The 23,840-nt window shown below is 38.0% G+C and overlaps 1 protein-coding gene across 13 annotated transcripts in view; it reads left to right on the plus strand.

Annotated features, from left to right (window-relative positions):
- The window catches only part of LOC5573338 (protein groucho), a 664,800-nt gene that overhangs the window by 462,674 nt on the left and 178,286 nt on the right, over nt 1-23,840 (plus strand). For all 13 annotated transcript variants that reach the window (XM_021849485.1, XM_021849489.1, XM_021849496.1 and 10 more), the window contains exon 5: nt 10,261-10,305. In XM_021849485.1, coding sequence (XP_021705177.1) covers nt 10,261-10,305 — 45 coding nt within the window. The remainder of the gene's footprint in view (nt 1-10,260; nt 10,306-23,840) is intronic.

The raw sequence follows: 23,840 nt of genomic DNA on the forward strand, positions 1-23,840 counted from the left end.
CGGTTTAGGGACTAAATGAATAATGTAGACAAAAAAATAAATAAGGGTAATTTCCAAAATGACCCTGGAAAGAGATAAGGACTAGTGTTAAGTTGCAAAAAATTAGTTACACTTCACATAAAAAGTGTTGTGGAAGTGTGAAAATATGTAAATTTTTTTTGTATTTGTGTTTTTTGCATTAAGAATTTTTACCAATCTTAACACCCGAACATATCACCTGATTCTTCTAGAAGAGTTACGTAATTTAAAGATTGAGTATAACAATTTGACGTTTGATTGGCACTCTGAATAACGTAAGTCTTCTGGTTTTATAACTGTCTCTTATTCAGTTTTACTTCTAATACAAAATGAACATATACCAACTGTTTACATTAATTTTGTAAGTGTCAAAATGTTTCTACATTCGCCTTTACTGTCTACACTACTGCTTCATATCACAGCAGTTTTGTCAATAGGGTCCTAAAGGGCTTTAGGACCCTATTGACAAAACTGCTGTGATATGAAGCAGTAGTGTAGACAGTAAAGGCGAATGTAGAAACATTTTGACACTTACAAAATTAATGTCCCAATTTTAGTATCAAACGCTTAAGTTTAGGGCAGAAACACATGTTTACTCAATTTTTAAATTAATTTCATTGGCTCAAGTCCAAAAATCTTTTTTTTATGATTTTTGGGATTTTGTCACACCCCTTGGTTTAAACTCAAATTTTTGGTATATTTTGTTTTCCGTGTCCCTTCCGAAATGTCAGATAGGAACAACCCCAGTGTTAAAACTATAAGCCCTGTGGCATTTTTGTCGAAAAAGTGAATGTCAAACATGATCACAAGTGTCACGGTTCATATTTGGAAACCATTTTAAAATTGAAGTTTCAAAATGTTATAGTCGTTATTTGATCTACAAAAATTGCTAAAGTAGTGCTAAAGTAGAACATGCTTTTCGTATTAATAAATAAAAACAGGAATTCATTAAACATTTTAGGACCCAATTCACTATATGTTTCCATTTGCATTATTTAAAAACAGCCTTATAATTAACCTCGGAAGTTTTGTATGCAGAATTTCTTGTCTTGTTTCGGTTCGTAGCTCCATATCGTCTACATTTTTCAACTAGCCTCTTTACAATACCTTTTTGATTGAACTATTGACAAAATGTCTCGTTTTCTATGAAAGAAATGATAAAACCATAAGTGCATGGAATATGGACACCAAACAAGTTTGTTATGTCAAGAAGAACCCATCCTGGTTGCGCCTATGGTATAAAAAAATACATTTTAAACATACGTCAATGTCAATCCTGTTATGGTCGAGAACAATAAACACTGAAAAAATCTGTTTGTCTAATTTTTAAATAGTGCTATAATATTATATACATACAAAATTGCCCCTTTCAGAGCGCCTCCTGGCTACACCACTGGTCCATCACCCAAAAGGCTTTGTTTTTTTTTTTTTTTTTTTCATATTTTGACTTGTAGAATCTAACAAAAATAGTCTGGTTGAAAACCCCGTGTAACAACATGGTGACCTTCCCTTGTTAGTTAATTAGCAAAAACTGCTCTGGTTTGTCTCATATGTTAAACCATTAGAATGGTCTAGGAACATTTGTGCAGGTAAAATGAACATTCGAAAATTTAGCTATTTCAATATGAATTCGTATCGCTGGTATAGATAATATCCCTATTTTTGATGTTGTGCGATAGAACTATACAAATTCCTCGTTTTTGTATCAGAAACCAGATGATATCTTTAAGGCGAAGTAGGCCGTAAATCAAAGAAAATCAGTTGGTTTTGCACTGACATAGCTGAAAAAGTATCAGGACACTTTATGTATGTTAGCGCGTACAGTGATACTTTTCAAGTCAATTAAAATGCAAGATGAAAAGTCATCATTGTTGCCAAAACGAATGACGGGCTACTTAGCCTTAAGGTGTTCATTTTACCACACCTTCCCTATTAGTAATCGTTAGCATGTGTCCAATCGAACAATTTTTCAGCTTAAACGAATGTTTGGTTCTCCAAACATGTGCTTTTTACACTTTCAGGTTTGGCTTCGAACAATTTTCACCTCAAAAGATTGGCTAACATAAAACTTACTGTATGATTTCGTCCAGATTTTAAACGGAGTTATGATGAAGAGTAGATGCATCGCGCAACAATTTTATTTCAAAATATGCTCGGCGAGCTGAACAGATTGAGAATCCATACTTTAATCCTTTATTGATAGGGGAAGACGGGGTAAGAGCGCTCGCCGGGGTAAGACGGACCATCTTCAGTTTGGCATGAAAATGGTGGTTTTCTAAAAAAAAAAAATACCCAAACACTTTCAATAAATACAAGATTTTTGACATTCCGAACCATTTAGGATGGTATTTACATTAAATTTTTTATAACAAATATCAAAAACAAAGATTCTGCTCGTCAATATTGAATTTGATCTAAATTTAATAAATGCTCACTTAAGCATTTCGGAAGGGATATTTTTTTTTGTAAAAACATAACAAATTACCCGTCCATGCATCAACAGACCACTGTTGATGGGGTTAGACCGCCACCCCTAACTTATACCAAATAAAATGTCTAAACCATTTTAAAACTTCTAACTACGATTTACATTACTATTCAAATAAAATGAAATCAATTTTGTTATATAAATACAAGCTCAATCCGTATATTTTTCCAAAATATGGATGTCTCAAGGTAAAAATAAGTGAACATTTATGTTTTTTAATTAATTAACCCTAAAAATGTTTCAATAAATCAATTTCGTTAATCAATGTAAAATTATACTTTTTAGAATCTTAGGGAGCAGATATATTTTTCGCAAAACTGTGTTCGATAATCGTGGTGGTCGCTTTTATCCCGTGGGTAGGCGGTTGTACCCCGTCGCTAAAAATAATCGTGATAAGACATTACTTCTTCAAGCGTCAAGAAATAAATATTTTTTTACAAATACAACACCTGTGATATTTTTTGATCATGCCTAAGGCTTCAAAAAACGACATGCTGCGTCGGAAAAGGATTCATCAATTCTTGATTTTGACATATGAAATCACATGCTTAGGTGGGCGGTCTTACCCTGCTAATAATAATGGAGAATTTTCTGTTTTCTACTAAAAGTATGCTCTTGATGGCTCGATATTTACTATTTTGTTGGAAATCATCTAGATTCTTCCAGTAATTTATCCAGGGATAGGGTAGATGCAACGGTTTCGACCAGCATAAGAGAAAATATTTCAAAAAAATATATTGGAAGCCCTAATTGTACAGTAAATTCGTCAAATGAAAGCTTTCAATTCAGATCATGTATGAAACATATTGGACCTGACCTGACCCCTTGTAAATACTATGAAAATCGCGTTAGTTAACCCCTCTGCCGGCAGCCTTATTTTTTCACCACAAAAGAGTTATTTAAATCGTGATAACTGTCCTGTTTCTCAATATTTTTGCACTATGTTTTCACAGTTTCTCAAAAAACTCTTCTATTTTCAGAATCCTTGTCGATATTTATCTGAGGATATTTTCCGGCCTTAGCAGTCTTGAATAAAGGCGAAAACAAATTTGCCTCTACATCCGACGGTTTCGGTTGTTTTATTAAACCTTCATCAAGGATTAAAGACGCGTTTCGCAGTTAAAGAAGACCACCAGTCATCTGCTTTTGAAAATATTCCGATATTCTTTGGGGGACCGAAACTTCCCATATAAAATTTATTTGGCCACCATTTTGTTTTTATTCAATGTATCAACAAAAAAATATGGGCAATATATTGTCAGGTACTAAGGAGCTTCTCTGAAAAAAAAATCATACAAATCGGTTGATTTGTCTCCAAGAAATCTAAAAGTTATAGGGTAGGTGTACCAGTGGTTCCCTATTTCGCCATACGTGATTACTTTAATGTCTTCAAATTTTGAAAATGTTTGTGTGTTGTATCAGTTAGATTTAAGATATATCTTGATGTTAAAACATTCAAAAAGATTAAAAATATGAAAGTTACCAAATATCACATATGGCCAAATAGGGAACCACTATGGCCATAACTGGTACACTTTCCCCAATATGATTTATTTTTTCGAAGTTTTCAAAATCTTTCCCGGCAAGAGTGGTACCTGAAACATAAATGATGGCTACGCGTCGGTCCATCTACCCTACCTGCTAGAAAATCGTTCACTTCGATGTCATCTAGTGATTTTCCATATGAGGCCAGCAGCAACCACGGAGAGAGCCTTTTCATATTCCCCCAAATATCGCTCCACGACATCATCTAAAATTTCTTACAGATATACTTTTAAGAATTATTTCACGAGTTCCTTATGTATTTCTTAAGACATAATCTGAAGGCTACCTTCAAAAATCTTAAAAAAAAATCTTCAACAAATCCTCAACGAACGAATTTAAGATTTCGTCGAATAATCTGCAAATGTTTCATTTCATTTCATTTTTATTTTCCATAAACATAAGACATAGTCTTTTCTGTTAAGCGTAGATTAATAGTATGAGATGACACATTAAAAAAAACTTTCTACGAAAATTAATATCTATTCATGATTAAAGAATTGTAAACATGTTTTCTTAAACCCTAAGGATGAATTCGTATTTTGAATATGCGATGGTAAATTATTCCATAAAGATATACCTCTAACTAGGAGTGAACTGGCGTAGTGAGAAGTTCTTACGCGCTTTATAACAAATTTTTTACCTCGTACGCTTCTCAAAGGAATCAATTTTGAGAATAAATAACTAGGAGATTGAGTTCGTATTATGTTATGTAACAATAAAACAGATCTAACTGAAGGAAATTTGTTAAAAGGGCAACCGATCAAAGCATTCTGTAGCGGAGTAACATGCGAGTAGCGATTTAGATTGTAGACAAATCGAATGCAGCAATTAAGTGCAACTTTCAATCGATCCATTGTAGTTCTGGATGCCTGAGTCATAATAAAGTCGCAAGTTATGAAATGTGGGAGTATTAAGCTTTTGAACAATCGAAGTTTCGTAGCCGAACTCAAAAAATATGCGTTTGATCTAAGAGTACGTAAAGCAGCATAAACTTTCCCACACTGGTGTAGAATGAAACTATCCCATTCGAAATTTTGTTGAACGATGATTCCCAGACTCGTTACAACATCAGAGTACAAAATTCGATTACCATTCAACACTATTTCTGGTTTTTCCACCATCCTCTTAAAACGGCTGATGTAACAAGCCTGAGTTTTACGTGCATTTAGAATTATATGGTTCTCCACAGCCCAATCCAAAATTCTTTGCAAATTATTGTTTATCAATTCTGCAGCAGCGTCAGTAGTAAGCCCTGAGCAATTAAAGTACACTTGTACGTCGTCTGCAAAAAGGTGGACATTACAGCCTGCTAACTTTATTGGGAGATCGTTGATATATAACGTGAATAATATCGGCCCAAGTACTGAGCCCTGTGGTACACCTGAAGTAATAGGCAAATATTCTGAAAACTAATTATTCACGAACACAGTCTGCGATCTATTCGTCAGATACGAACGAACGAGACTTACAGCATCAAAGTCGAACCCAAACTGACTCTCTAACTTGTGACACAGAGTCTCATGGCAAATTGAGTCGAATGCTTTTGAAAAATCTAGCAGCAGAAGTACTACTGAGCCGCCACTATCTAGGACAAAGCCCATGTCGTCACATATTTTAATCATGGCTGTTTTTGGACTATGCCCTTTACGATAGCCAGATTGTGAGGAAGAGAGTAAATTACTATTCGAGATATAGATGACTATTTGGTTCTTAACCAACTTTTCGAATATTTTTGAAATGGCACTCAATATGCTGATGGGTCGGAGGTTATCCAAAGAATTGCTATTAGATTTTTTATTTATCGGCACGATTTTTGAAATTTTCCACGCATTAGGATAGACTCCCAGTTTTATTATGCTGTTGAAAATATGGTGCATTGGCTTCAACAAGAGAGGTAAAATAGACTTCACAAATTTTATTGGGATTCCATCTAAACCGACTGCATTAGACTTGATTTCATAAGTTGCATTTATTATTTGATTCAATTCAATGGCACTAAAAGTAAAAAATGAATCAACCAAAGACGGATTATTCGCAACAACATCGTTGCTAGTGCTGTAGCAATTAGAAAAATGGACATTAATATCATCAGGCGAAAAACGTGTATCACCGTTCGTTTTCTTAGAATTGACGTTCATTTGTCCAAAATATTTCCATAATTCTTTTGAGGTAGAAGCATTTGAAACTTTTGTGTTCCAATACTCCTTCTTAGCTGTATTTATCAAAGCTTATTTCTTAAGCTTTTATACAACGAATAGTCAGTATCACATTTTGAGACCTTCCACACTCGGTAGGCTAGATCACGATCAATCATTGCTTTGGATATATCCTGGTTGAACCAAGGATTGCTTCTTGGATGGTTATGGACTGTTTTTAATGGTACGCAGGAATCGAATATATTCTCTATGTGATTGTTGAAAAAAGGAACCAAATAGTCAGGGTTATCAATAGAATAGAATTCATTCCACTCAATTCGGTTATACAATTCTATTACTTTGGATGAATTAATTCGACTATAGTCACGTAAAGTCCTCGTATTATTATTAGGCAACAAATCAAAATCCAGTGAAGCAAATAATAAATCGTGATTAGATAAAAATGGAACTTCAATTTGATTTAAGCGTAGCACAGAACCAGTATCATTTGTAATAATCATATCAATAAGTGATGCACCAGTTCGATGAAAATGTGTTGGAATACGACCTAGACTTGAAAGAGATAAACATTGTAAAGTAGCACAGAACCGCTTTACTTTTTCTGATAAAGTATTTATTATGTTCGTGTTAAAGTCTCCCATCAAATAGATATGGTCATATTGATATTTTAAGCAGGTCAATTTATCGTGAATCACTTGCGAGCAATCTAGTTCTGGGGGATTATAAAAAAATCCCATGAGCACTTTTCTGTGATCGATAGAAATTTCCACAAAAATGAATTCTGTTTCAGGTGTACCAATATCATTGCTGGATGCTTCAATAATTTTGAAATTAATGTTCTTTTTCAGGTATACAAGAATACCTCCTCCAAGCCTACCCACACGATCATTTCTGACAATTGTGTATCCTTCAATATCCAACACATTACTGGAAACATTAATATTTAACCAGGATTCTGTGATGCAAATAACGTCTACATTTGAAACTTTTGCAATCTGACGCAGCTCAACAACTTTACTCATTCGTCTGGCACATACGCTTTGAGCGTTCATGCAGCAAATTGACAGTTTGTTAGATATAAATGCTGATTTCATTACGATTCCCTGAACACTCCAATCTGTAGAGGTATATTCGCGGCGTACATTAGCCATTATCCCAGTTGAAATCCCACCCTAAGAAAACATGTTTACGCATTCCTTTTTCGCTCGAATATTGCATTATTTACAAAAACAAAAACCTGATTTACATTGATATGGACTACTAAAACTACTAATAACGCAAAGAAAAAAGAAACGAACTAGACATAAAGATAAAAATAACACAATCTACCGGTAATAGCAAGGATTGATGTTAAACCTTAATTAAAAAAAAAAAAACTTATTGGCTACAACTTTCAGGACAGGATACATGGAGAAATTAGGACAGGTGAGGAAGGACAGAGAGCACTTATAGGGATAGGATTAGCCGCCAAGATGCTCGAAACGTCTTAGATCCTCTTCAGATTTGATGATAACGTCTTGGTCGATCTGATTGCTTCTGACGAAAATTTCCCCTGCACGTGAAAAAACCTTTGCCAGCTTCCCTGCTTTCCTCAATTCGATGGCCTTGGATTTGATTTTTCTGGCCGTGGGAGTAAGATTTTCATTTACGTACACTCGCTTGTTGGTTTGGAAGCCAATTTGGTTCAGATTGAGAGACTGATTCCGCAGATAACACGAGAAAAAGTCGTTGCGCTGGTTGGTTATAGCGAATTGCACCAAAATGAAATAGATGTTGCCAGCATTCAGCGGTGTCCTGGACAGGCGTCGAATATCCACGTATGGGACATTACCATCTGCATAGCCCATAGTCTTGCACCAGCATCGGAAATAGTGTAGTAGATCTTCGTTCTCGGTGAAAGGAACTCCGCTAATGATCAAATCGTTCGAAAGGTTCGATCGAGCAATCGCGTTGGCATTGTCGAACACATCTTGTCGCATACAGCATAATTTGGAATTGACTTCAACCAAATCTGCCTTAATCTCATCCATTCCTTTCGAAAACTCTGCACGCAAATCGTTCCCGAGTTTATTTACTTGGTCCTGCATTGTTTTGCCCTGGTTTGTAATCAATCGTGCCAGTTCATTGTTGGAGATCTCGTTAGATGGGGCACTACCGTGAACGATCTCCTTACGCTTGGAATCGAGTTTTGACATTTCGGCTGTTCGGCTGCGTAACCACAGTTGACTCATGAACTGTTATTAAACCGAGGCACACCACGACGAACAGTACCACACAAACAGCAGCAGCAATAGTCAGATGGAAGCAGCAACAGCATACAACAGCAACAGCAATACAAATAGAGCGCACAACACAGCAACAACAGCAACTTGTAGACTTTATCTCGCGGAATGTCCAACTGATGATATTAATCGCTTTTCTTCCAAAGGACTTCACCAATCGATGAGATAACGGTTTAATGTACAGCAACACGATTATACTCAACGGTAGAGTGCAGATGGCGAACACAACAAGGTGGATATACGCGTTATTTTCGCTTTAGAGGCGCAACGATATAACCATGTCACCTCATTCTACCACTGTTGACACACACTTTGCTCAAGTTTTTTTTTTCGAAGTAAAGATAAAAATAACTTAATCCACAACTAGTTTTTGAGCTTTCCGTACAATCTTATTGTAGATTCAAGCCTTACACTGCCCGTGTTAAAATAGTGTACGTAATCTTCGATATGATATGATATATTTTTATTGTTATGTATTACTTGCTTATAACACACTTATTGGACATTCCAATAAAACATATTTGAGTTGTTTCTTGCGTCAGGTAAGATAGTTTAACGCTCAACGCTCCGTCATCATGATCATTGTCATCATCGAAACTTCAAAAGCAGTTTTTCTGTTCAAAACTGAAAAGTATTCGATGAAAATGTGTTCACTGTGTTTCAATGTGAGAATACAATACAGTGAACACATTTTCCTGAAAATTTTCTTGATTTTGAACGAAAAAACTGCTTTTGAAAATTCCAAAATCAATGAAGGATCCTGCCCCCTTAATCTAAAAATAATAACAAACAATTGCTATGGCAACCAAGCGGTCACGTCAATAAATGCATGAAATCGCTCGAAAAACTAAATATTTTTTCGCAAAAAGATACATCACTTTTTGAGATGGCAAAATAATGGCATGAATCATAAAATCTTTGAACTCTTGAGGTTTTGAGCCAAAAAAAAAAATCAGACGGTTGTAATTTTCGGTTCACTAAACTCGCCTTGATCGCAAAAATTTCGCTACACATCATTAGCTTCAACGGAAAACGTAGAGCAATAGCAACGAAAAATGATTTCCCTCCCTATCGCTACTGATGCTTGATGCCAATATTATCTTAATTTCGTCTACCGCACCGCACGTCCGTACCGTGATAAGGGGGTTCAGTAGGCAACTGCACGGTTGATGGAATCCATTTCACCGAGCCAAAGCCACCCCCAAATCTCATTCGATATTACGCATTTTGACGTGCTGTATTTTTTTGCCAGCTCTGATCTCATCCGAGCTGGGATGAGATTTATTGATTTTTTCCTCATCTTTATGTTTCATTTTCCATCACCTTTGCTTGTGCAATCTGCTGCTGGTATTCAGATTCTGAATCAAAAGCAATCCCCAAAACTAGAAAAAAAATGGAAAATCGATACGAGCTGCACAAGTCTTTGATCTTCTTGAGAGGAATATAATCGATGTTTTTATGAGGATAAATTGACTTCAATTGGATATGTTTTTATATTAGCTATGTGGTATCGACAAGTTTTGGAACTGGAATATGACTATTTACATTTCGCATAGCACTAATTTTTTTCCCATACATGATTATACTTCCTTTTCTTCTTGACATTATATTACTTTTGAGACAAACCCAGCTTCTCAGCTCAACAACCTAGAGAATGGAATCGTCTGAATAGAGATTATTCAATGAACTCCGACAAACCAAATTCACCATTTTTTCTAAAACTGTTCTTAACATGTACTAAAATCTGATTTCACACCCTTTCTCATTTCAGTATTACGAAATGTCGTACGGCCTGAACGTGGAAATGCACAAACAGGTAAGTCAATTAGAAACCAAAACCGGCCTCACCGTCGCAATTTCCATTAATCATGTAATTCAGTCCGATCGAGTCGGATCCTGCAAGCAGTTTCCTAATGAATATCGTTCCTCGCCATTTACGGCAAACAACTTTACTTCTCGCCATTTCTTGAGCATGCCAAAACATCATCGAGTTTCCTCACATTTTCTTCCCGTTCCCCTCACTTCCGTTTTCCTCGCTGTAAATAAGATAATCACATAAAATTAAATAAATGTCACAGCACGAAAAGACAAACTCTCTACTCACTTCTGGCCCGAACCGACTACAAGCTGCGGTAAGGTGTGTGTGTGTGTGCGGAACCAGGGAGACCCTTTTCTTCGCCTTTACTCTCTTATCAGATTTAGCGTGACGACGACGACGACGACGACGACGACGAGAGAAACCATGCTCCCAAACCCAGCGCCTTCCGATTAACACCCATCCGCACCGGAAATTACCCCTATCGTGGCAAAGTTGGCAACACTGCCACGGTCAGGTTCAACACGAACCACGTCGACAGGGAACAGCGCTCAAATTGCTCCCATTCCTAGCACATTCACTCTGTTAAAACCGACTCGAGCTGTGTAACGCCGGGATGGTAGGAACATTCCCGAGCATCCTTTGTAAGCATGCATGGTCGAAGCAAGGGGGCAGAGCCAACCCCCGCTCACCGTATGCCATAAAGAATTCATGTAGAAAAAACCTAAAAAGTAAGACTCGATCCAATCTGGAATTTTCCAGAAGATCCTTCATAGATTAACGTTCCATTCAAAAGTTGCAGCTGTTGTATCTTAGGCTCGTTTTGGGTGAAACTCTTGAAAGAACTTTAAAGGTCGCTCGCCCTTTCCCCCCTGATAGAAATCCTGAATACGCCCATGTGAAGTGAAGCGCTTACTCTGCAGTGGTTCCCAACTGAATTCGGTCCGATGCAGCCTAGCATGTAGCACTTCAACTCAATTGAACAGATTGGAACCCTAAATGGGAAACTTCCGTTTCCTACCTAGCCCCATGTATTCGAGCATCGTTGGAAATTGAGCTACCACCCTGCCGACGGACCAAAGACAAAGTGCAACCGAGGTGAGGGCGAGGGTTATTAAATTAAAATAACAGTAATAGCTGTGAAAGCATGAAAAGTAGGAAAATCATGAACTCGTTTGAGTTGCTTCCTTGCCCACTCCGACACTCCGGCAGTTTGGTATTCTCTCTTTCACGCTCTCACTCAAATCGTTCGAACCGAGAAGCGAACGAGACTCATGATGTGGAATGAGAACCTCCTCGCCTTCGCTCCGAACCCGAAGTCGTCTTGCTCTGGAACCCGCCTTGGAATTCCTTCGAAAGGGAAGGTGTATGTGTGATTGAGGTCGGTGCGGAATGTATTTGCTTAATTGCGCTCGTTCCGACCGACCCGACAACTACGACCGATGTGCTATGAATTCGCCGGAAAACGCCAAGCAGGGATTTCTCCGGTGCCAGCCAGTGGAAATTGACACGGTTTGGGTTGGGGTCGGTTAACGACCACGGGAAACGCTGGAAGGGGGGGGAGGGTGAGGAAAATTAGTGTTTGTGTGTAGCGTAACCGATTTCCACAGGAGTTGGATCGGGTACCTATAGTACCTACTTTCGCCGATTGGACGAGGTAGTTGTTGGGAAAGGGGTGTTTGAGGTTCGTTTCTGGCGCTGTTCGTTGACTGGTGAGCGACGTTGTGGGTTTAGGGGATGGCTTTCACGAGTTAGGGAGCTGTCAAGTTTTGAGAAGCGGTTAGCGTGCTTGGCAGCCAAGTGAACCGTTTGTCGTCCTTTGCCGGGTGTTTTCTGCTCGTGAAACAAGTCAGTAGATTTGATTGTGGGGGAAGGGTAACTAATGGATATAGAGTTGGATATTTGCCACAGAAAACAATTAGAGAAATTAGAAAAAAGAAACTCAGAAACTTAGAAACATAGAAATTCAGAAACTTTGAAATTACTTAAACTTAGAAACTCAGACACTCAGAAACTCAGAAACTCCACAACTCCGAAACTCAAAAACTTAGAAACTCAGAAACTTAAAAACTCAGAAACTTAGAAATTTAGGAACTAAGAAACTCAGCAGCTCAGATACTCAGAAACTCAGATACTCAGAAACTCGGAAACTCAGAAACTCAGCAGCTCAGATACTGAGAAACTCAGATACTCAGAAACTCAGAAACTCAGGAACTTAGGAACTCATGAATTCAGAAACTCAGGAACTCAGAAACTCAGGAACTCAGAAACTCAGGAACTCAGAAACTCAGAAACTCAGAAACTCAGAAACTCAGAAACTCAGAAACTCAGAAACTCAGAAACTCAGAAACTCAGAAACTCAGAAACTCAGAAACTCAGAAATACAGAAACTCAGAAACTCAGAAACTCAGAAACTCAGAAGGTCAGAAACTCAGAAACTAAGAAACTCAGAAACTCAGAAACTTTGAACCTAAGCAATTATGTTTTTCGGCTACGCAGTCTTAATTTTTACAACGGCAAATAGCCCGACGTTTCGACACGAGAACCTAAGTAAATCAGAGACACAGAAACTCAAAAAATCAGCGGAATCAGAAGAATCAGACTAATTAGAACAATAAGATGAATCAGAGGATTTGGAAGAATCAGAAGAATCAGTAGAATCAGAAGAATCAGTAGAATCAGAAGAATAAGAAGAATCAGAAGAATCAGAAGAATCAGAAGAATCAGAAGAATCAGAAGAATCAGAAGAATCAGAAGAATCAGAAGAATCAGAAGAATCAAAAGAATCAGATGAATCAGAAGAATCAGAAGACAGTTCAGAGACAGTTCTGGAATAGTTCAGAGACAGTTCTAGAACAGTTCAGGAATAAATCAGAAACAGTTCAAAGACAGCTCAGAGTCAGTTCAGAGACCGTTCATAGACAGCTCAGAGACGCTTCAGCGACAGTTTAAAAAAAATCATAAATAGATCAGAGACAGTTTAGAATTAGTTCAGAGAGAGATCAGAGACAGTTTTGAGACGGTTCAGAGACAGTTATAAGACAGTTCAAAGATAGTTATAGATTGTTCAGAGTCAGTTCAGAGACAGTTCAGAGATGATTCAATGACAGTTCAGAGATAGATCAGAAATTGTTCAGAGACAGTTCAAAGACAGTTCAGAGACAGTTCAGAGATAGTTCAGAGACAGTTCCAAGGCAGTTCAAATATATTTCAGAGACAGTTCAGAGACAGCTCTGGAATAGTTCAGAGACAGTTCTAGAACAGTTCAGGAATAAATCAGAAACAGTTCAAAGACAGCTCAGAGTCAGTTCAGAGACCGTTCATAGACAGCTCGGAGACGCTTCAGCGACAGTTTAAAAACAATTCAGAAATAGATCAGGAACAGTTTAGAAATAGTTCAGAGAGAGAGATCAGAGGCAGTTTTGAGACGGTTCAGAGACAGTTATTAGACAGTTCAGTGACAGTTCAAAGATAGTTTTAGATTGTTCAGAGGCTGTTCAGAGACAGTGCAGAGACAGTCCAGAGGTGATTCAATGACAGTTCAGAGACAGTTCAGCGATAGTTCAGAAACAGTTCAGAGACAGTTCAAAGACAATTCATAGACAGTTCCGAGATAATTCAAAGATAGCTCAGAGATAGCTGAAAGACAGTTCAGAGACAGTTCAGAGGCAGATCAGAAATGGTTCAGACATTGTTGAGAAACAGTTCAGAGACAGCTCAACGTCAGTTCAGAGACAGTTTAGAGACAGTTTAAAGATAGATCAGAAACAGTTCAGAAACAGTTTAGAGACATCTCAAAGCCAGCTAAGATACTGCTCAGAGACAGCTCAAAGACAGCACAGAGACAGTTATAAGACAGTTCAGTGACAGTTCAAAGATAGTTCAGAAACAGTTCAGAGACAGTTCAAAGATAGATCAGAAACAGTTCAGAGACAGTTTAGAGACAGCTTAAAAACAGCTAAGAGACAGTTTAAAGACAACTCAGAGACAGCTCAGAGACTGTTCACAGACAGTTCAGAAACTGTTCGGAGACAGTTCTAAGACACTTCAGAGATAGTTCAGAAACAATTCAGGGACAGTTGAGGGAGAGTTCAGAAACAGTTCAGAGACAATTCAGAGGCAGTTCAGAGATGATCGAATGACAGTTCAGAGACAGTTCAGAGATAGTTTAGAGACAATTCAAAGAAAGCTCAGAGACAGTTCAGACATAGTTCAGAAATAGTTCAGAGACAGTTCAGTGACAGTTCAGATACAGTTCAGAGACAGTTCAGAGATAGTTCAAAGACAGCCCAGAGACAGTTCAGAGTCAGTTCAGAGACAGTTTAGAGACAGTTTAAAGATAGATCAGAAACAGTTCAGAAACAGTTTAGAGACATCTCAAAGACAGCTAAGAAACAGCTCAGAGATAGCTCAGAGATAGCTCAGAGACAGCTCAAAGACAACACAGAGACACTTATATGACAGTTCCGTGACAGTTCAAAGATAGTTCAGAGACAGTTCAAAGATAGATCAGAAACAGTTCAGAGACGTTTAGGGACAGCTCAAAGACAGCTGAGAGACAGCTCAGAGACTGTTCAGAGACAGTTCAAAAACTGTTCCGAGACTGTTCTAACATAGTTCAGAGACAGTTCTGAAACAATTCAGAGACAGTTCAGAGACAGTTCAGAGACAGTTCAGAGACAGTTTAGAGACAGTTCAGAGACAGTTCAGAGGCAGTTCAGAGACAGTCCAGAGACATTTCAAAGGCAGATCAGTGATGGTTCAACGACAGTTCAGAAACAGTTCAGAGACAGTTCAACGACAGTTCAGAGACAGTTTAGAGAGAGTTCAGAAACAATTCAGAGACAGTTTAGAGAGAGTTCAGATACAGTTCAGAGACAATTCAGAGACAGTTCAGATACAGTGCAGAGACTGTTCAGATATAGTTTAGAAACAGTTCAGAGATAGTTCAGAGGCAGATCAGAGATGGTTCAACGACAGTTCAGAGACAGATCAGAGATAGTTCAGAAACAGTTCAGAGACAGTTTAACGACAGTTCAGAGACAGTTTAGAGACAGCCCAGAGACAGTTCAGAGTCAGTTCAGAGACAGTTTAGAGACAGTTTAAAGATAGATCAGAAACAGTTCAGAAACAGTTTAGAGACATCTCAAAGACAGCTAAGAAACAGCTCAGAGATAGCTCAGAGATAGCTCAGAGACAGCTCAAAGACAACACAGAGACACTTATATGACAGTTCCGTGACAGTTCAAAGATAGTTCAGAGACAGTTCAGAAACAGTTCAAAGATAGATCAGAAACAGTTCAGAGACGTTTAGGGACAGCTCAAAGACAGCTAAGAGACAGCTCAGAGACTGTTCAGAGACAGTTCAAAAACTGTTCCGAGACTGTTCTAACATAGTTCAGAGACAGTTCTGAAACAATTCAGAGACAGTTTAGAGTGAGTTCAGGAACATTTCAGAGACAATTCAGAGACAGTTCAGAGACAGTGCAGAGACAGTTCAGAGACAGTTCAGAGGCAGTTCAGAGACAGTCCAGAGACATTTCAAAGGCAGATCAGTGATGGTTCAACGACAGTTCAGAGACAGTTCAGAGATAGTTCAAAAACAGTTCAGAGACAGTTCAACGACAGTTCAGAGACAGTTTAGAGAGAGTTCAGAAACAATTCAGAGACAGTTTAGAGAGAGTTCAGATACAGTTCAGAGACAATTCAGAGACAGTTCAGATACAGTGCAGAGACTGTTCAGATACAGTTCAGAAACAGTTCAGAGATAGCTCAGAGACAGATCAGAGATAGTTCAGAAACAGTTCAGAGACAGTTTAACGACAGTTCAGAGACAGTTTAGAGACAGTTCAGAGATAGTTCAGACAGAGACAGTTAAAAGACAGTTCAAAGACAGCTCAGAGACAGTTCAGAGACAGTTTAAAGACTGCTTAAGGACAGTTAAGAGACAATTCAAAGGCAGCTCAAAGACAGTTCAGAGGCAGATCAGAGATGGTTCAGAGACAGTTTAGAGACAGTTCAGAGATAGTTCAAAAACAGTTCAGAGACAGTTTAAAGACGGTTAAGATACAGTTCTAAGATAGTTCAGAGATAGTTCAGAAATAGTTCAGAAGCAGTTCAGAGATAGTTCTGAGACAGTTCATAGACAAATCAGAGAATGTTCAAAGACAGTTCAAAGATAGTTCAGAAACAGTTCAGAGACAGTTGAGAGACAGTTCAGAGACAGTTCAGAATAGTTTGAAGACAGTTTAGAGACAGTTCAAAAACAGTTCATAGACACTTCAGTTTTAGCTTCAGATCGGAGTGGAAAGTTAAACAATTAGAAAATGGAAAATGTAGATTGGATGTATTATATTTACAAGAAATTTGTACTAAAAAAGGAAAAAATAGAAAACAGAAAATAAAAAATGGAGTTTTAAATAAAAAAAAATAGAAAGTTTAACTTTAAAGAAATCTAAAAATTAAAAAAAAAACATTCGGTTCCTATAATTATTTTATTAGTCTCCCAATACCTTCAATTCTTCGGCCATTTCCAAATTTGCACAGTTAATCTCACTGCTGTATTACGACATGGTTTGCCTTTATTGGAACGAGTGTACGATTCCCCTCGTCCATCATCCCAGAGTTGGGATGACAACGTCTTCAAGACATCAAATACAACCCCACCAACCGACGACAAATCCTCACCAAGTTTATGTTAAGGAGGAGTGATCCTTGTACTCAATGACGACGATGATACCGATGACGATGGTGATAGCAGTTGATTTTCTCCATGCCGAGAAGGGTGGGTAGGATTTCGAAGTTGGAATTATTATCAACTCGTGTAGAAGTGTAGCTGCGGCTTCGAACGCGTCGGAGCAGAGGAATGGGCACCCTAATGGAGCAGTTAGATCAAGGCAGGAATTGGAACGCGTTACACTAGTGGAATAAGGTACACGATTCCTAGTTGGGTCGTAAAATTCTGCCGACTAGTGTTGTTGTTTATCGAGAATGACGAAGACAGAACAAGTTCACCCCGGTAAGGGTCCATGATGGCGTGTGTCGGTGCGGTTGCTTGATATGGGTACGCGGGTACGTGCAAACTTGCTGTGTTTGCCTGGAGAAACGGAAGTGAAACGTCTTCGTCCTGTTCGAGTTTCCTTCGGTGCTAAGTTTAGATATTCATCGCAGCCGGGGTGGGTGGTGGAGTTGAAGATGGTGTATATGTGTATATTAAGCAATAATAATCCAATTAGACATTGAATCAGATTAAAGAGAGTGAGAACCGAGAAATTGAGACTTGGGTGTGTTTGGTTGCGGTTGTTTAACATCGACAGGATGACAGTGCAACGAAGTGAGTAATTTAATTAGAATGTTTTGCGTCAATTTGGCAACTTGGAACTATTCTGAGCAGCTAGGAAAGTATTCAAATTCGGTTTGAGACCTCAATTGTAAGGCTGTCTTTAGTTTCGTTTACTAAATTCGCTTTAGTATCATCATGCTTATCTAAGGTTATCCAAGTACGCCTTTGAACTAAGGACTTCAAATCTACACACATAACCAGTACACTATTTGACGCAATCAACGGTTGTTAACATTTATCCGAAAATTTCTTTGAGTGAAGGCCTTCGTGTTTATGAATAAGGTTCATACCCAAGCAGACTCAAACAAACATATTCTATCAATTTTGCAGTTCTCTACACTTTGTCAAGCAAGTACTGTTAGAAGTTTATTTCATATTAATTTAAGACATTTCGCTTAATTCAAACTGAATTTCGCTGGAATTCCATTTGCGCCCTCCATTGATCAAATAAATCCAGAGGTTTCGAAACAATAATTCATACTGCTCATCATAATGAATCCAATTTACATTCAATTATGCTCCACCCAACGAAAAATTGTTCGCCTTTAATTTTTTTTCATTTGCCACATCGAGTTCGCCTCAGTCTCCTCCCTCCAACCTCCCTCAAACCAATTTCACCAAGGGAATTCGAAGCAACAGAATGTCGACCGGAGTAAGGGACAGGCAAAACCCCGCAGCTCATGCCATCCGCACGTTCCGGACGCCAGGATTAGGCCGTTTTAACAAGCATAAAAACGTGCACAACGTGGTGGAACTGCGAAATGAGTCTGATCTTTCCACCTTTTTCGCCCTACAGAAATGTCCCTGCCAGAGGGTGGTGGTGAGCTCATCGTCTCGTCCTTTCGATGTCGTAGTCATCGTCTGCAGGCAACCGCGAGGGCGACAAAAGCAGAAGCTCTATTCATTTTCCGGAGTTGGATTTTTCTTCTCCGCTTTGAGTGCTCAATGGCATTTTTTCACACTTTGTACTGTCACTGGGATCTAGTTTCTTTTCAGTTTATTGTCGCCGACCATTGCTGGGGGATGCAAAATATTTTCATTGTGATTTTGTTTTTCCTTTTTTGTTAAGCAGGGTAAAAGCACTGGTTTTGGACAGCCTAAGAGAAAATATCAATAAAACTTATATGAGGATCCCTATTTAAACTACAAATATGTCAAATGCAAGCTTTCAATTCATATTATGTATGTAACATATCAGAAATGAGCTTAAACCACTTATCGCTTTGAAAATCTCGTTGGTCAATATAGGACACTCGAACCAGTTTCAGCCAGAGCTTCGGTTCCTAAATTGGCCAATCACATTAATTTCCTATGAGAGTGGCCAAATTAGGAGCACCCTGGCCAAATTAGGTGTATGGGGGTAAATATTATAAGGAAATGAATTGTTTTTCTTATGTTTTGAATCAATTTGGCCGAGTAAATGAATGTAGCTCTATCATGTGAATGTGATCTACTGGACACAAAAGTTTTCTGTTGATTGGCTATGTAAATCGGTGTATAATCCACTATGGCTACAACTGGCGTATGGCCTAAACCGGTGCTTCTACCCTACAGAGATTCCCAAACGTTCAAAACATCATCTGTATCTGTCTGTACATTACAAGTGAGCGTTAAATTTTAAAAATTTAGCATGGAGACGCATGGTTTTCCACTGCCTGAATTACCTTAGTTTTTAGATGCCATGGCTTGCTTTAGCATCTCTTTTTCTATTTCGCCTTTAATTCTTCTCTTGAAATTATTCTAAGTAGTTATTAGAGCCATAAAAATGTTAGAGTAGAGGAGATTATGGAATATTTCGTTTTATTTGTTAGAACCCAACCTAGATCAAACCATCATCGCTCCTCCATTACGACCTCATAAGCCAACAACACACAAAAGGAAATCAGAACCCCCTCTCTCCCATCCCCTCCTCAAACAAAACCATTCCACGGGCATCCATTTCCGCTGTAATCGCTCCTTCCGAACACGGTAGCCATTGTAGCGAAACACCGCCCAGGACAGCAAAACGAGGTCGTACAGAGGCGTTGATTAAGTGGAAACTGGATTGAGGGCTTCCCACCCGTAAAATTCCTTTGTCTTCTTCATTCCGTGAATTCACGCTCTTGCGGTGGTGCTCGTCGTCGTCGTTGGCTCGGTTCTACTTGGATAAGCTGTGAGGGAAATAAAAATTTTGTCGGCTCAAATTAGAGCCTTGTCGGAGATCAGGATCCGAAAGTGGGAGAAGGTGCCTTAACGGCAAAAGCGAAAACGTCAAGACAACTCCGATGATAGTGATGATGATGACGGTAGATGCTGGGATTTGCCTCGGAGCTTGTGAAAAGAAGATGAAAGTTCTCGGTTGTTATTCAGGGGGCATACCGATGATGGTGTCGTCGTCGTCGTCGTCGTGAAGGAAAACCAAAGCTGTGGAAGAGATGAGTAATCTGAGCAGTGAATCATTTTCATTCCTTTGTTGCACCTTTCCCTACATTTTCCCAAAGTACTTGCGCGGGAATAGGGTTACCATACGTTTTTTTAAGTGTACATATACTCTTTTTTGCCATACAAAATGGTGTACTATTTTCTTTTACTCAATGTGATCAAGTGTACTTTTTCCAAGTATCACTCAGGCTTGACGAATGATGACAAGACATGGCCTGCGCCACATATTGAACCAGCAAACTCGATACATGGATGCTTGCCTCAATGTTCTCGATCGTCTTACACTTCCAAAATCCTCATCCACTTAGTCAAATCATCTAGCTCGTCGAAGTTCGTCGAAGATCGTCGTCAGCACACGTCGTTCGAGAGCTAATTGTACTTGCAGGTCCTATTCAAACATTGTCTACGTGTCATTCCCGTGTTATCAGTAGGTACATGGTACACTTAGTACGATTGACTTTACTAGACCGCGATGTATTTGGGGAGTTCGTAATAAGCACGAATTCCAAACTAATTCCAAACGAGTTATAAACGATCTGAGATACACAAATTGAGCCAACACCTTGAACTTATATCCGTCCATTGTCACACTTCTGCCAATGCGAGCTCTATTCATTTATTTAGTTAACATCTAAACAGGTAAAACTGAACCAACAATTTCAAAACTTGGTTTCTCCATCCTCGATTCTGCCTCACGCTCGTCAAATCGCTGCGCACTTGATCCGTTCACCTAGCTCGCGTGCCTCAAGCCTTCCTTTGCTATCCGACATTCTTCCAACATGACCTGCCCATCGTATCATTAAAGCTTTATTCACCATAGAGTTGAGCGAGCTCGTAGAGCTTGCGGAGGCCATAGTAGGTCCAACTTTCACTGATGATGCGCCTTCATATTTCACAGCTAACGTTATTATCAGCCGTCGGCAAGGGTCCAAGGTAGACGAGCTCATCGATCACCTCGAACGTATCCCCGTCTATCGTAACACTGCTTTCTAGGCAAGCCCTGTTGCAATCGACTCCATCTACTAGCATGTACTTTGTCTAGGACGGTGGTAGGTCATTTGGCATAAAATCGTTTGGCATAAAGCCGTTTGGTATAAAGTCGTTTGGCATAATGATTATTTGGCATAAAGTCGTTTGGCGTAATGGTCGTTTAGCATACTGGTCGTTTGGCATTATAGTCGTTTGGCATAATGAGTCTGTAACCAAGAATTTCTCAATTTTTCGTTTATATGTTTCTATTGAATCTTCCGGATGACATCAGGCTTGTTTTGGAGTCAATTGATACGCAATGACACTTTATTTAACAATCATTCACTCTACAAAGCACACACAAGAACATACACGTACGTGCACAACACATACTAGTTTGCACATTCAAACATACATATATTCATACACATCACGGAGAAAAAACAAGTTAGTTTGAAACAACAACAAAAATGATTGAAATTCAAACTAATATTTTTGTTGTATGGAAACTAACACTTGTTGTTTGTAAAACAAAATTTTGTTTGAAACAAACTATCTACATTATTTGTTTCCAACTTATATTTTTTCTGATTGAACAACAATGATCAACGTTGTATCAAACTAATATATTAGTTGTTAGCAAATAAAATTTTGTTTATTTCAGTTTGCACGTTTCAGTTTGCACGATACCTTAACGAATTTCTTAAATCAAATAAAAAAATAAGATTGATTCAAACAACACCACACATCGAAATTGATTTTTTGTTTGTAGAAATAACAACCTAAGAATTAGTTTTAAAAAAGCTAGATTTTTAGATTATTTGCGAGTTTAAACTCTGGGTCGAGAGTTAGCCATGTTTTCATTTTGTGTTGTGCCTGAAAACAAACTGTCATGTAAAAATATGAAACTTACTTATAAAATAATGGAACCAGAGTCTAAATATTATAAGATGCTGAATGTTCTGTCAATAATTCAGGTAATTAATTCTTTGTGTATAATGATACATATCTTAATTTATAAAGCTCAAACAAATTATTTTGTTTGCAGAACTATTCGAATAACATTTACGTGAGCCGACAAATGCTGAGATTTCAAGTTTTGAGAGGTATTTCTTTCATTAGTTTTCGTTTACGTTTTGTAAAATATATTAATTTTCCTATTACAGTATTACTGTTGATAACATGTCTACTAGTAGCGGAATATTTGGCGTGGAGCTTAGTGGCAAGCATTAGCGGCATTATTGATTAGATGGACGAAGTCGCCGGATGCAATCCCGGAATACCAGTGAACTTCGATTTTGTCAATGAGATTAAATTTGTTTGATATATTATTGTACTTTTTATAAACAAAAGCAAATATATAATATGTAGTTGCGGTTTGGAAATTTATAATTTTTGCTTTAAAATGATTAAAACAAAAAAAAGAGAATATAATTAGAATGTTATTTCAATAAATTTGTTGTTTGTTTCGAACTGCACCTCTTGTTTGTTCCAAACTAATTTTTGGTGGATTCAAACTAGAAATAATGCTTGATTCAACTATTTTCTTCGTTTGTTTTGAGAACTGTCAAAATCGAACAACCTACAAATAAGTTATTTCTAACAAATGTTTGTTGATTTCAACTAAGACGGCGTTAAATATTTAACACAGAATGTTAGTTTTTTTTTTTTTTTCAAACAACGCGATTAGTTGATTCAAATTGATTTTATGTTTGTGCAAAATTCAACCTTAAGTTTTGGTTAAAACAAACCAAAATTTGTTTGTAATTTCTTTATATTTTTCTCCGTGATATAGCCGCAGTACTCGCATACTCCTCGTATATTTTACGCCAGCCTCGTTAGTATCAAATGGTTACGGGGTACACACTTATGAAACTTTCCACGAATATGATAATATTTGTCGTAATAAAAACCACTAAGGATTTAGCAGGATTCCAAAGATATTGACATATTGTTTCTACAGAATTTTTGAAGGCATCCCACAGGATTCCCTCAGGATTCTCGAAGAATATCACAGAATCCCAATTGGATTTTTTCCAGGATGCTCATGAAAAAAAAACACACGGAATTCCCGTAAGGTTCACAATTCCCGCAGTATTTCTACACAATTCCCAAAGAATTCTTGCGGATTTTACAAAAAGTTTCCTGAGAATTCTCACATGACTCTTTCTAATAAGACCAATCCAAATTCCCAAAGTATTTCTACGAGATTCTCTCAGGAACACTAACTATTTGCAATATAACTATAAGATAAGATTTCAACAGGACCTTCATAAGAATCCCAGCATTCGCGTAAGATTCCCTATGTATTTTAAAACTTTTTGCTCACTATTTCCGTAGAATTTTTACAACATTTGCACTGTCTTTCAACATAACTCCAACAGTATTCCCACAGTATATCCTTGGGTTACCATCTAACAATTCCCACTGGAATGCCAGAATCCTTACCGGAATACAAGCATCTACACTAGAATCTTAAATCGGCATTGAAAATCCATAATCTATGCTGGAATCCAGGATCCACACTGGAATTGAAGGATCCACACTGGAAACTCAAACTCCCCACTGGTATCCCCATATCGCACTGAAATCCTAGGATCCGCATCTGAAATCCATACAGGAATACAGGATCCTCAGTAAATTCCAAATATCTACACTGTAAATGCAAAATACTCACTGGGGCTCAAATATCTACACTGAAATCCAAAAATTGGCTCTGAAATCCCAGCATTCAAATTAGAAAACAAGGACCCATGTTCTAATCCACTAAAATCTAAAATCGCAAGATCCATACTGGAGTATC

Source organism: Aedes aegypti, chromosome 3 (genome assembly GCF_002204515.2).
Source record: "Aedes aegypti strain LVP_AGWG chromosome 3, AaegL5.0 Primary Assembly, whole genome shotgun sequence".
Lineage (NCBI taxonomy): Eukaryota > Metazoa > Arthropoda > Insecta > Diptera > Culicidae > Aedes > Aedes aegypti.